Source organism: Furipterus horrens, unplaced genomic scaffold (genome assembly GCF_987537825.1).
Source record: "Furipterus horrens unplaced genomic scaffold, mFurHor1.1.pri manual_scaffold_2, whole genome shotgun sequence".
NCBI classification, from domain to species: domain Eukaryota; kingdom Metazoa; phylum Chordata; class Mammalia; order Chiroptera; family Furipteridae; genus Furipterus; species Furipterus horrens.
The window spans coordinates 183,800,855-183,816,473 of NW_028327172.1; the positions used below are offsets into that span (position 1 = coordinate 183,800,855).

Below are 15,619 nucleotides of genomic sequence, written 5' to 3' on the forward strand. Positions count from 1 at the left end.
GGTTGGAGTGTACCAAGTAGTGACGGGTGGGGGAAAGCATGTAGGGAAGGGCACACAAAGTTTACATCCTCTGGGAGAGAAATGACATTAACCCAGTTAACCTCATCACTCCAGTCTTGGGTGCTGGAAAATAACGGCAATTTCCAAGTGCGGAAAAATTAGCTCCCCACAGGGCTCCAGCGGAGAACTAGCTCCACCCCGCAGTGTCCGTGACTCCGCCCCTTAGCCGCGAAGCCCCTCTCTCTGCTCTCACTCATTGGTGGGTCCGAAGGAGGCGGGACGGGGTGGTGGGGGGCAAGCTAATCACGCTTACCACTTACTTGCGGAAAGCACGCGCCGCCGCAGTAGCGAGGGTTGAGCGGCTCCGAAGGAAGCTTTCGAGGCTTACCGACGGTGCGGACAGCTAGTTGGTGCTTAGAGCCCCTGCAGCGGCGCTAGCTCCCTCCACGTGCTTCTTCTGGCTTCATGGAGCTGGAAGAGTTGGGGATCCGAGAGGAATGTGGAGTGTTCGGGTGCATCAGCTCCGGAGAGTGGCCCACGCAGCTAGATGTGCCGCATGTGATCGCCCTGGGACTCGTGGGGCTGCAGCACCGGTGAGCGACCCGGTGAGGGGTGCGGGCGGCTTGGCGCGTGCTTTCCCATCACCCCAGGCTGCTTTGTGCGGCCAGAGTTGGCGGTCTCGCTTGCGCCTGATGACTCGGGGGCAGGACCTCTACCCTGAACCAGTACCAGCCTGTGGCACCCACTAGGTTGCCAAGGCTTGCGCGGGGGCTACCTTACCTCCCTAGACTTTAGCCTGTCCCCCTACCCATTAATGCTCTTTAGGGTCTTTTTCCTCTCTCCGGTGTGTGCACTCTGACTCAGGCCGGTTTTAATTTCTCAGAGCCTAGAGCTGCACTTATGATAGGCTTGTATGGGGTGGCTGCTAGTCCAGGACCTACGACACCTTGAGGTGTTCGTGCGGAGCCTCCAACAACACAGCAAGCTTTTGTTTGCAAAGGCAGAGCTATTGATTGAGCCGGTTGTGGATTTGAAGGGAGTCATAGCTATGGGAACTCCGGGATCTTAGAGTTCAAACCCGGGGAAATGGGGCTTGTTCGTGTTCAAAAGAAACTAACGGTTCCTTTTAGATGTCATATGAAGTAACTGAAAATAATCCAATTACAGTGAATAGTGCATCTGCCAAAGATTTACTGTTTTACGTTTTAGGTAATGAAAAGGTTAGTGTAAGAAGATGCCAAAAAGTGACTGCCTTCTTTGTGTCAAGATAAGCACTGATTTTGAAAAATTGGTAGATCCTTTTGAATTAAGTAATTTTGCTTCCATGATCTATTTATTATATACTTTCTGACCTAACTGGAAATAGATATAAACAGTTCTGATGGGTTAAGAAATATAAACCTAGGTTCGACTTTATTACTGAAATTATTCCAAAGTTTCGTTAAGGCAATACCACAACAACAACTTCTAGAACAATTAAGGATCTTGGCAATAACATTTATCAGCAATATAGGTGCAACACGTATAAAGGCATTTCAAATGATGAGTTTTCCTCCAACAAGCTTAGATTAGAAGTAGCATTTTCCCTCTTTTCAGAGTCCCACATACCTGAGTTTGAGTTCCACATCTTGCATTCCATGTTTACTAAGAGTCATTTAGAGTCCAGGATTAATCAAAAAGGATATTTTTAACTTGAGTGACTATAATCTTGGCTAACTAGTTTGACTGTAATAAAGATCTTGTTTTAAAATACATTTATGGAGAGGACGATATATAATCTAAAATCTACATGGTAATCCACAGCAACATTAGTTTATAACATTCTTAGGAGTAGTTATTTTGTCTATTCTGTCATGCAAGAGGTGTGTAGAATCTAGGGATCTATCGCGTCGCCTGGTGGTCTGTGGAAAACATATGAACTGACCTTGAATTTTTTGTCTTAATATTTACTTTTTAACTAAAATAACTCAATATTCATTCCCATCATCTCTTCATTAAATACGAGGGGTGACCCCTCAAAAATTGGAATTATCTTTTGGAGGGTGGGCCCCTTGTAGAACAGGCTTCCCTCACTAGGTGAGTGTTCTAGGAACCCATCTCTATCAGTGTACCAGCTGGTATTGTTGTGAGAGGCTGCAATCAGCTTCAGAGAATTTTTTTGAAGACTCAGCATATTTGCCTATTTCATGATGGGTGATTTATGAGTGCACCTGCCCACACTGCTCTGAATGTTCAGCAGTTTTTGACCAAAAACGGCATGACCCTCATGCTCCCCCTTCTCTGTTCACCCGATCATTTCACCCCTAGCGAATTTTTTTTCCCCCCAATGAAAAAAGTCCTCAAAGGGAAATGTTTTGCAGGTATGGAAGAGGTGAAACAAAAAACAGCAGAAGCACTAAAAGGCATCAAAATGAACAAGTTCAAAAACTGTTTTGGGCAGTGGGAAAAACATCTTGATAGGTGTATTATATCAAATGGAGAGTACTTTAAAGGTGACTGAAGTTTAAACATGTAAGAATGAATAGAAATATTTTAATACATAAATTCCAGGTTTTTTCAGGTCCCCTCTGAAGAGAAGGGGGCTGATTTTTATGAATGATTACTAGTAGTATGCACGTTTCTACCGGTGCTTTTATAGGAAAGAATTATGAGATGAGCTAATACAAGGTAAGGACAATAAATATGTGGTTGTATGATTATATAAGATTTTCCTTGTGTAGGCATAGAATAATTAAGAGTGGCTTGAGAGGGCTAGTTCTCATCCATAGACAAGTCAAAATTTTAAATTAGCAAAGCCCTCACCCTTTACAGGAACTGACTCTGGAAGAACAATGAAACTCCCTTGAGTCTGGAAGATAAAATTGTCTGTTACTCTATACTGGTTGATAGGGGTTTAAAGAGTAAGAACTAATGCTTTTATATGGCACTGAGTCAAGGAAAGTCAAAACCACAAGCCTAGATAGATTGTCATAGTGGTTAGTTATATACACTGTACACTGATAAATGATGGTCTGTTTCCTAATTTCTCACCCCCCTCTACTCAATAGTTAATTTTAAAACAACAGCAACAAGATTTGATTTTTTCCCCCCTTTTTGATGAAGGAATGTCGCCCTTATACATTATCTTCCTAAAACATGGAATCTAGAAGGTGATATTTCTATCACTTTTGCATTGTATATGGTTCTGTTTTTGTCTTAGGCATATTTGACCTAAAATATTTAGTCTCAGAGATAACAATACATGAAAGTTATAATATATGTTTCATATAAAAACAGATGTCTTATCAATTGCTAGACAGTCATGTTCTGGATACTTAAGTCCAGATAGGTTCATCCAGAAATACTTCTTTTTAGTAGTTGTTCTGGCTATTGGCAGATTTATTCCATAGCTCTATTTTTTGTTAGGGCAATGTTAGTTTAACATTGAAAATTAAATTGTCCTCTTTAGCTGTTTATTATGTGTGTGCCTGTTTGTGCCAGATTTCATATATTCACCAAATGCTTTTTTTTTGGTCTTAAAAACATCAGTAGTTAGCAGAGTTATGGACAAACCACATACCCCCTTACGGAGCAAAAGCCTTAATCTTTAAACCACAGTCACATTTAATGGAGACTAGAATGATCTGCACATATTTGAAATTCCATAAAAGGAATTACTAAAACTTCATAGACTTATCAATCAACTGGTTGGTCTTTCTTTAGTTAGTTAGGAGATGAAAATGCCTTTAAGTGAATTACTGCTTCCCTGGATTAGGAACTGAACCCTATAATTGATAAATATTTTCATACCTCTTCTAAACATTTATGAGATTTACCTGATGAAGTTGGGTCATGGAGGGGGTCTCCTGTCTACAGAAATAGTGTGTAGAATCTTAGTTCTGTTATGCTTTGAGGAAATTGACTTGCAGTGATCTCAGGAGCAGTTTTCTTAAGAGATACAGACACTGGCTCTGCAAACAGAGTAATAACCTTAGCACTAGAAAGGCACTCGTGAGAACTGAGATACACTCAGATAAACCAATACAGAATTAGTTCCTGGTTATTTTTATTTGGTTTGTTGGAGAACACAGTCAGTTGTTAGAGAACTTGCTTTGAGTTGCCAAGTTAAGGTTGGGGATAACTTTTATTTTGATTCTCATCTTTTAGTAATAATGACCAAATATATCACATTTCTAGTGTTTTATATCCCCTTGATTGGGAAAGTAACTTATTTTAAAACTGTTCTTATTAATTGTTCCACTCTTCGATTTTGAAAGACTTAATTCAATTCCTTTTGTAATTTAACGATTCTTGGTTTTAAGATCATGTGTTTTCAATTCTTCTAGTTTTGCGTAACTATTATTTAGAACTTTGCATTTTACATTAGCCCAAAGCAGAATTTATTTATCCCCAAGAGTCTCGAAGTACTATGGCTTTGTCGGTCTGGTGAACATTGAGAACAGCTCCTTAACAAAAGTCTTAAAATCTAGCCCCAAGTTTCCTAGTAACATCAGTTTAATCTTGGCCAAATCTCCTAACTTCTGAGTCTGTTTTCTCATCTGTTGGGCTAGGCTTATATGTTTAAAGTTTCAATACACAAATTCAGTGGGTTGAGAATTATACTTTTGAGTGGTTAAGCCTTATCAATTTCCCTTTTCAATTGTGTATCCACTAGAGGACATTAAGAGAAGGGAAAGGTATGGCAACTTATCTGACTTGCAATTTTTGACTGAGATAGAGTGAAGTACACTGGGGTTTTGAAGGTGTTGTCTTTTTCTGGTGTCCTCATATTATATTTTAAAATAGAAGGAGAAGATATTAATAAAAACTAAAACTAATTGCAGGGAAATGTTAAACCAAAGGGATGAACAAAAAAAAGTTTCAAGTTTGTATCTGGAAAAGAAAAATAAGAGTAATTGGTGAGACTTTATAGTGGGCATTTTTTAAAAGTGCATACTGGTACCCCAAACCCCAAATGTCAGCTAGAAGCATGAAATAAGCAACTCAGCCTCTAATTCTTTAGTTAAAGGAACCGTATATAATATTGTGTCAAACCAGCTGGCATAAGGATCCTAGTGGAGTGTGTGTTCAACATAAGTGTGCTTTTGTGTGTAGAGGTGTATATGCTTGTGATGAAAAGCTGTTTTGAGTTGCATGAAATGTTTGATTTTGTGAATTTTAAAATAAATGTCTATTTGGTGACCTCTTCGGGTAGTTTAAAAGATATATAATTTTCTAGTGTTTAATGAAATCTATTGTCAAAGTACTAATCAACCTTGGTTTACAACATCTTGAATACTTGAGGACTGAAATTTAAGAAAAAATATAAAAAAATAAGAAGTATGTTGGATTGGAAAAGAGTGGAAAATAAACTTTTCAGCTCACCTGAGATATAAGGGTTGTTTGGCGTTGGGGGGAGGGGTGGATTCCTACTGTTCTCTTACTACTTTATTCAAAAAATATTTATTGAATTCCTCCCATACACATATGTAAGGCACTGTAGTCAGCACTAGGAACACTACCACACGGGGCAGGTGGGTGTGGTGCCTGCCGTTCACAGAGAGGCAATGTACTGGTTCAAGAACACAGACTTCTCTATACCTTCATTTCCTTCTAGTGAATTGGGGATAATGATAGCACCTACCTCATAGAGTTGTGGTAGGGATTAAGTGCATTAATATTTGTGAAATGCTTAGAACAGTACCTGTATATATGCATACCCATGATCCTGCATCCCACTTCTGGGTGAGTACTCAACAAACATACATATGTTTATTGGGAAACATGCAGAAGAATTTTTATAGCAGCATTATCCACAGTAGCCCCACTCTGGAGGCAATGGGAATATCCAACAGTGGAATGGATAAAGAAGATGGTGGGATGTATATTCCTATAATGTAATAATCTACAACAATAAAAAAGAACAAACTCCTGCTACTGGTAAAATCACAGATGAATCCCACAAGCAATGTTAATTAATCAAGGGTGGTAGAAGTCAGAATAGTGCTAACCTTTATGGAGGCTAGGAGTGTGATTACTGACTGAGAGCCCTCCAGGGTGCCAGTGCAATGTTTTATATTTTGATTTGAGTGGTGGTTGCATGGGTGCGTTCATTTAGTAAAAATTGAGCTCTTCCACTATTGTGTGTACTCAAAACAAGTCAATGAATTAGAAATCTATAAAATGCTGAAGTTGGATTATCCTAGAGATCCAGAGAGATGTAGTCATTTGCTCTGTGTGGAGTTCCTAGGGTCAGAAAGAGACTAGAACTCAGGTTTTCTGATTCTCAGGCTGGTGCTTTTGCTTCTGCTCTGCATTTTTCGTCTATATGCTACACTACATTTATTTGCCTCTCCTGATACCTTGAATGGGTCAGTTTGGAATTACAGCTCACATAATTAGGTTGGCTTCTGAGTTTGGCTTATTTGTCGTCGTCGTCGGCAGCCGTCCGTCTCGAGAGACGATGGTGTAGCTTCTTAAGAGTCTATCTACACCGCCGAGAATGGCTGTGCAGTCCGACTCGGGAGTGACACGGTATCTGTCTCCTCCCGTGTTGAATCGACATCTTGTGATGACGCTGGAGTGTCCTCTCCAGTGAAGCTGAAGCTACAGAGCCTGGGCAGGGTGATATGGAGGGTCTGCTGTTGCCCATGCAGCAGACCCCCCCTCTCTTTCGCAGAGAAGGAAAACTCTGATTCCAAAAAACCTCCGCTGCCTTGCGGCATACCTCTTCAGGGGAAAGGCTAAGGGAGTAAACCCCGACAGAAAATCTGGAGCCGGAGTCCCTAAGGCGGTTTGACATTGTAGTCAACACCGGCAACTCCTGCGGCGCACCTGAAGCCAAGCGGTATTGACTCCGTCTTTCCCTTGGCTTATTTGTAGAATTACTAAAATGTCACATCCATTACTAACTACCTTTGGAGAAAACTAAAATTCAGAATGTTTTAGTTGGTGGTTTTTTTCCTTTACATCCAAACCTTCTGATAGCAATCACTGTAAACTGTAATTTAAAGGGTCATGATAAATGTATATATAGTTGTGCAGAAATTTCTAACTATAGCAAAATTTCCATTTACTCTCTTACTGTCACTCTTAAGCTATGAAGGAAATAATTTTTCATAACTTTTTGCTCTCACACAGCTCATAAAAAATCTATTTAGTCTAATTTGCCAATGACAGGAATAAACATCTCTGTTATCAGGAAAACACCACAGAAGTTTTTTTCAATGTGGAAAATTGGGTGTTTCTTAGGCTCTTACCAACTTTGTATGCTTTTCTCTTGCTGTTAAAAGGTCTTGGCTTTTTGGCATGTCCTTCAAATAATTCTTAAAACAAAAGAACAAAGGACAGCAAGAACGATGACATCATTTTAAAAAGTTTTCAACCATTCAAGTACACTAAAGTAAGCATTTAAACAATAGAACAGAAATAATGGGTTTAAGAATTAGTAATATTTTGGTACAAGGTTTGGAAAGAAACTGACTCTTAACTTAGGTATGTATTTTATAAGAATTTTTGGATCATTTGAACATACAATAATGTTAGGATTTTATTTTTAGAGTTTCTTGTTAAGTTAAAGTGCAAAGAGGAAAGTTTATAGAATTTTTATTTTAAAAGGTCAATTCCAAGGTTACCATATTCCCTTTGGCAGTTCTGAGATTAGGTTGTCATAGGATGCAGTCAATTTCTTCATAAAATCTCATTTTTCTTTAAGCGTTGCCATAAAAGTCTGTATTCATATTTTAAATATTTGTGTTTGGTATAACGTTATTTTCAACCTCTGTATATTACAAACTGCTGCATTAGTCTTCTGGCATTTTCCTTAACGTTTTTTTTTTTTTTTTTTTTTTTGTGGTCCCTGCAAGGATCTGCTTAATTTTTTCATCAGTCCACATGTATGTCAGTGCTCTGACTCATTGTCACACCAGTGTTTTCCAACCTATGTGTTGCTTACTATTATAATTTGTAAGTGTCCTTTTGCATCTTCTAAAGGAATACGATTACCTATAAATTAACATGGTTTACAGTTATTCAACCTTATAGATAATTCCCATATTTCAGTATCATTCATTTAAAATTACCTGGATTGACATAAAGCACCCTGAATTACAGTAATTTCAATATGAGAGTCAAGATTCATTTTACACATTCTCATTCATATAAAATATTTATAAAATTATGAGGCATACTAATCCCCAATATTAGTGAGGATACTTTAGCTGCTTTTCACCAATAGGGAGTTTTCACTATATATTTATGAATATGGAGAGTCTCAGTGTTTACTAATTTCTTTTACTAAGAAGTAAGAATAAACATTTTCTTTTCTCCCCTGCCATGTTCTCTACCAGCTCAGGTATAATGAGGCAATATACGTAATAGAGAGCTTCTCCATAAGTACTTAAACTGGTATGTTTTACACTTTAAATACCAAACTAACATTTAAAATTGAACAATTGAGATCCAATACCTGACCCAGTGATGCTTTGTGGTGCTTTAGGACCACCCACCTCTTCTGAAGCAGTACTTCTGTTATCTTCCTCTGTTAGAAGAAAAAGAATAACAATTTAAATTTGTTTACAAAACTCTAATATTTTGGAATTGAAGATTGTGCTGAAAAACTAAACTTTAAAATAGCCGTATAGAATTAATCACCTTCAAAATCTTAGAATTATTGGGAGTTTGATAGCACCCTTAGACCAATTTGGTAACATCTTTCATTGTTACATTTTAATGCTTCACAAAGCGCTCTACATCTGTTTTCTCACTTGATCTTAATTGCAAGTAAGAATGATCCTTACTCCAATACATGAAAAGGAGAGTAAGAATAAGTGGTTTTAGCAACTTTCACATTCAGACATTACAGCAGGCAGGTGATAAACATTTTAAGAAACTGATGGTGCTTAGCCCTGAAAATATAACATGGGTTTATTCTAGTGTACCAGTGTACGTATAGGATGTCTATGAGTCAGCTGTTTGTAATTTGGGGAAAGCTCCTCCTCAGATGCATATTTCTGTGTTGTGTAACAATGCTGTGGTTGTATTCTTTCATGCCAGCTACACTTTCTTATACTCTAGGACACCTTTTTTTTTAAACAGTCTATGTACAGGTGTCTATGCAGTTGCTTGTAATGGTTACTGTAAAACTAGACAGTGGTTTGTATTAACACACCAGTGAGGCAAAAGGTGATTAGGGCCTCATTTGCACATACAGCAATAGGTTTGTGGAGATTTACATCAGGACAGGATCAGATCTTATTCGGGACATGTTTGCACAGTGAGACTGGAGTGAAGTTTAGCTTCGCTAGCAATATCAAGACCTTAAATGACAGGTTGTACTATGGAGCCACATAGGGCTACCTAATAAGCTACATTTTTTTTAATTGTAATTTTGATTACGATAACTGTAGATTCACATGCAGTTGTAAGAAATAACAGAAATCCCTTCTACACTTTGGCCAGCTTTCTCTAATGGTAACATGCTGTACAACTGAAATATATACAGTTACATCAAGGGGTTTGACATTGATGTAATCCATTTTTCTGATTCAGATTTCCCCAGTTTCACCTGTCATTTGTGAGTGTGAGTGTGCATAGACAGGCATGAATGTGTGTGGTCTATAGTAATTTTGACACCTGTGTAGATTTGGGCTTCCACCATCAAGGTCAAGATAGTCAACTGTTCCAGTACCATAAGGATACCTCTGGTTCCCCTTTTATAACTACACCTACCACCTCCGTCCATGCCCAAACCCTTTCCACCCTTGCTCCAGTGGCTACCTTTTGAGGAGCACAAGTCCAACGTAAACTTTGAGCTCAAATCTACTTCAGCAGAATATGACTTTATAGCATTTTACGTAAGTGACTGGAACCATCAGTTCTAGGCTCAGGTGCATGTCCTACCGCTGGGAAATAGAAACATCTATTGGAGATTAGTTAGATATTATGTAGAAATTTTGAGTAGAAAATAAGATATCATATGTGGTGGGGTAGGGGAATCCCTAAATTTAGCATCTTTTAAGGAAAGAGAATTTCATTTCTGTTATGTTTCTGCTCCGACTGTGTGAACCATAATTTAACTCTCACACTAGCACACTAGCTATTCAGTTAGTGTCAGACTCAGGAGCTTTACAGGCTGTTTTGCACAGGTTTGCCCTTACTTCAGTCAGATCCAGCCACACTGGCTACAAGTTCAGGGGGGTGCCGTGAGCCCCTGAGGTTCTGTAATTTGCAAGAACTCAAAGAACTCAGGAAAGTGCTATACTTAGGATTTCAGTTTGATCCTCATAAACAGCCCAATGAAGAGATACGTAGGGCAGTCTGGGGGGTTGTGGATGCAGAGCTTCCCTGCTCTCTCTCCACGGAATCAGCGTTTCATTCTCTCAGCACATCAGTGTGTTCACCAACCAAGAAGCTCCTCTGCGCCAGCGTTTTTATTGACATGATTGATAATGACATGCTAAATTAAATCATTGGCCACATGGATGAATTCAATCTCCAAATTCACTCCCCTGCTGGAGGTCAGGCTGGCCCAAAATTCCAGCCCTCTAATCACAACGTTGATCTTTCTGATGACCAGCCCTAGCCTGAAGCTACCTAGAAATCCACCTTGGGTCACCTTATTATAATAAAATGACATTTCTGTCTGTAAAATTCCAAAGGTTTTTGAAGCTTTGCCAGGAACTGGGGACAAAACAGTCAAAATTTCTTAAAAGTTTATTAAAGTAAAAACGGTAAGAATTTAAAAATTAAAAAGAATTTAAAAATCACACCTTTATATTTAAAATGCTGACTGTACTGTATTTGAATTTATCAGCTCACTTATGTCTGAGCTTTTCTTTTTTTAAAGATTTTATTTATTTATTTTTAGAGAGAGGGGAAGGGAGGGAGAAAGAGAGGGAGAGAAACATCAATGTGTGGTTGCCTCTCCTGCGCCCCCAGCTGGGGACCTGGCCTGCAACCCAGGCATGTGCCCTGGCTGGGAATCAAACCGGGGATCCTTTGGTTTGCAGGCTGGCACTCAATCCACTGAGCCACACCAGCCAGGGCTGAGCTTTCTGTTTTTACATTTATAAATGGATTTTTCTGAAATTTTAACATATCGTTTTATCTGAATCTTATATTGGCTTAATAATATTATAGGTTCTTAATGTTTCCTATGACTAAAGTGAATTAGTTTATATAATTTATTGCTAAGATTGTCCAAATTTTATGCAAAATATACAAATGTATTTAAATATTCCATTTTAAAGAAAATTATTTCCAATTTTGGGTCTCTTAAATAAATAAATCAATTAGAGAAAAAATGCTTGGCATACCTTCTGATATTGACAGTAGATACTTTAATGCCCCCTGCTGGCCATCACATTGCTAAATTTTGTTAAGTTATAGGGAGAGTGAAAATTTCGTTTTGGAGATACCTTTTACTACAGCCAAAGGAAAATAGTTAATTTTATAGTTTATTTTTTATTGTACTTTTTCCATTACCATTTAGCCCCCTTATGCCCTCTTGCATTTCCACCCATCCCCCTCCCCTCCGCAATCACCACACTATTCTCTGTGTTCATGAGTCCTTTTTCTTTTTTGCTCAATCCCTCCACTCAAAGCGCCCTCCAGTTTTAAGATTATGTATTCTTAAAAGAACAATGTAGTCTTTCACTTGTGCTTTTTAGATTGAAGATAAGAAAGACCTCTAATAGGATGTATTTTACTTCTATAGAACTATGCTTAATTATGTTCAGCTTCACCCCTCTGAGCCAAAATTGGTCTACCTGTGACCTATACTAGAAGGAATGACTTGCAAGAATACCACGATATTGAGGCATTTCACCTCATATAAAAAGCAACTGATATTGGAGATGATTAAGTCAATTTTGTTTCTCCTACCAGAAGAGATAGTTAACTTGTCAAACACAAATTTCTCTTTAGGCAAATGACTCTTTCTCCTCTGATAACTTTTTAATTCCTTTATCCTCTCCTGTTTATGCCTCAGTCTAGGAAGAAAAATACATTTATTTTAGATCCAAAGTAGTTATTCAGTTTTCATGAGCCATTTCGTTTTATGTGTACTAGGCATAGTCTAAGAATTTTATGATTTTTCCCAGTGATTAACATCTTTCATATGGCATTAGTCATGCATTCTTAAGTGATAATATATTAGAATAGATAATTTTTCTCCCCCAATTGTAATCAAATTGGAGTTTATATATTACTCTTTTTAGCCCTCTGCTCATCTTACTCTCCAAACATGAGGATCTGGCTGTGGTTTTCAACCCTGGCTGTGCTTGATGATTTTCTATAAAAATACAGGTGCCTGAACCAACTCCGCTACCTACACTACTGGACCAAAATCTCCAAGAGTTCTAAATTAGGAACTAATTAGTCATCCAGAATCCAGGGTGTCCATAGCCCTAGCTGAACTTTTTTTTCTGGAGCAAGGGTTGGGAGGCAGTGGATTGAAAAAGAAGCTCATAGCATACATTTAAGACAGGAAAGAAATTACTTTGAGAGATCAGTTTTATGACCAAATACCAATGTTAGTAAGGAGCAATAGCAACTCAATTACGTTTTATTAATAAAAGATATAAAATCAAAATGAGCTAAACTCTACCTATTTTTACCGGAAAATATCCATCATTTTAATGTATTTTTGTTTTTAAAGAACATTTGATGTGGATTTTTTTCCTGAAGATAAATATTCCTATCTTTATACCTCAGCACAACAACTTTCTAAATAATGGAGTGGCAGTGTGTACATGTATAGGTATATATTGAACGTGTGCCTAATGTCCTTCCTTGCCTGTTTTAATTTTTTTCATATGTATTGGATCCTTATGGGTTTTTACCTTTGTTTTTATTTTCACATGAAAATTTAAAATAACATAATTTCTGGCTTGATTGTAAATATATCCTGTGTCATTTTCTGAATATACTCCATGTTAACAAGAATATCATATAGGGGTGACACAATTCAGTCCATAGCAACTTCTTACAATAACATCTTACGTATTTTGTCACACATACAAAAAAAAAAAAAAAAACCCCAAAGAATATTGTTTTACCTGTGTTAGAACTTGGTTTTATATCTATTTCTCTTAGTTCTCCTGACATATTATTGAGCAAGTCATTTTCAGCTGTGTCTCTAGCAATGACTGTCTAAACATAATGAGATATATAATGGGTTTTTTAATTCACTTTCAGAAATGTGTTTTAAACTATTATTTTTCCATTTTAGAATGAACCTGATACTAAAGACTGTGGTTGTTTTTGCCTTCCTATAGTTCAGATTCCCTACCTGTACACATCTTTTAGTCTTAGGTCACTATAGATTTCTGGTGGTAGAGTCACTAATGAGGCCTTCTGATATATAACTGACCAAGTCATCTTCAGCTGCATCTCCAGCAGTTACTGTATGAATATAATCTATTGGGCTTCTTTATGTCCAGTCATTTTAATTTTAACCGGGCAGATGTGTAAGTTCTCCAGCAGACCAGTATCTTTCTTCTCCACCAGTGAAACATCTTAAGACTTCTCACCACCATTTCCCAATCCCAATTCTCTACCACCATTCCCCTCTCTTTCTCCTAGACACACACTCATACTCTGAGAATTAAGACTGCATCATTTAGGCAGGTATTGAGATCTGGAAACAGTCATCCAGTGTATTTCATGCTGTTGAGTCTTTATGTGCACTGTATCTCAATCTTTATGGTTAAATTCATTATAAAGAACTTTGTGATGTGTTGCAGAACTTACACTTCAAAAACATGCTCATGGGTTTTATACTTTTCTAAGTTCTTCGGTGTCTTTTTCTGTTTACTTGCAGTTTTACCACAATAAGTATGAAGACTTGTTTTAACTTCTGCCAACTAGAGTTGCATTTTTGCTTTATCAAAATTGCTCTATCTTTAAACTACACTGTGGAAAGAAATCCAATTTTACTTCCTCCATTTGTATAACTTTATACTATTTTCTGTGTTCTAGAGATCACATTAAATCTGTTTCATAATAAATTCAGCGTTAGTTTACTGAGTAGCATTTAATGAAACCTACTTAACTTAGACTTGTTATCATGCTATTGGACACTTAAAAAAAATTTTTTTTAATCCTTACCCCAAGGATAAATTTATTGATTTTTAGAAAGAGGGAGAGGGTGGGAGGGAGGAAAGGAGAGAGAGAGAGGAAGAGAGAGAGACAGAGAGACAGAGAGAGAGAGAGAGAGAGACAGAGAGAGACAGAGAGAGAGGAAGACACAGACACATTGACTGGTTGCCTCCCACAGTGCCCTGACCAGGGGTCTACCTGCAGCCTAGGTACATGCCCTGACTGGGGATGAACCCACAACCTTTTGGTGTGTGGGATGACGCTCCAGCCAACTGACCCACCTTGCCAGGGCCATACTACTGAACATATGGTGCAGCATGATATTAAGATTACTTTTCTTTGCCTTCCTACCTTTCTGGTTATCTTTTTTTTTTTTTTTTTTTTATTGTCACCTTTAGTGGCTTGTTTTCCATCATGAGATTCCCTCTCTTACAATTTTTCTGTTTTATTGTCTCCCAGAATAGCATCCAGTTCAGTAAAAAATTTCATACTCTTAGTCATGCTTAGTTCTTGAGCCATTCTCACAATCTTGTATTCATGTTTAAGTTTTTGTACTTTGTTCTGCACTGCTTCCAGTCTCTCTCTATCCCAGAGTTCTGAAGCTTGGCAGCAATTGGTTCAAATATCCTTTTATTTCTCACCATTCCCTCTAGTTGTTGTATGCTTTTATCAGGCCAGATGCCTATTAGAGTTCTAACTTCTTGTACAGTCCAGTGTTTTCCCCCTTCATTCGCTACCTTGGAATAAAACGGGATTCCATGATTAATGGAGAGTCACCTGTATCATGTAGGGAAACAGAGAGATATACTTGGGTTGCTTACATCACATAACATTAGAAAAGAAAGTAATTTTCTTCATAGGGGATTGAATAACAGATCATAGCTTAGCTTTTTCCTCAAACTGATGGGGAAATGAATGACAGAACCTGAATATGTTCCTTATCATGACAGTCACATTTTGAACATCTTTCTTCGCTATCATTCTTTTTTATCTCACTCCTTTAGTACGTGGGGTATATGTTAATATATAGTGAAAATTGAATATACAATTTTGTAATATTTACTTGGAGGAAGCAATACAATTAAATAAGAAAATGGCTTATCAAAGACAATTTTTTTTTTGTAATAGAACAGGTGGGAGCAATTTATCTCCTTTCCTCCTTTTTCTTTAATGATTTCCAGTGCCTGCACATTAGAATCTCCTGGGGAGTTTTTAAAAACCTCTACTCTGGTGCCAGTCCTCACCCACCCACTCCTCACCCCCAGACTGTGATTCTAGTTTGCAATCAGGGCTGGGAACCAATGCTTTTCATAAGTGAAGGGCTGGGGTGAACCACATTATAACAACTGGTGCTTTTTACTCCTTGTGAAAATAAAAGATACCCCATTGGTGAAACCAAACGCCATTCTAAGTGAAGTATTATGTTCTTTTAATGCAAAGAAATGTGCCAGAAATGCCTTTTTCCTGGCTGAATATCTCCAGTTAAGTTATAAAGCCTTTAATATAGCGTGGTGCCTTCATGTTAGATTTCTAGCACAGT

General features: G+C 37.8%; 1 protein-coding gene across 1 annotated transcript in view; it reads left to right on the forward strand.

Annotated features, from left to right (window-relative positions):
• The first annotated feature begins 394 nt into the window (after positions 1–394).
• Positions 395–15,619, forward strand: part of PPAT (phosphoribosyl pyrophosphate amidotransferase) — a 32,872-nt gene continuing 17,647 nt past the window's right edge. The window contains exon 1 of the mRNA XM_090266834.1: positions 395–593. Within this exon, the coding sequence (XP_090122960.1) occupies positions 466–593 (128 nt within the window). The 5' untranslated portion in view covers positions 395–465. The remainder of the gene's footprint in view (positions 594–15,619) is intronic.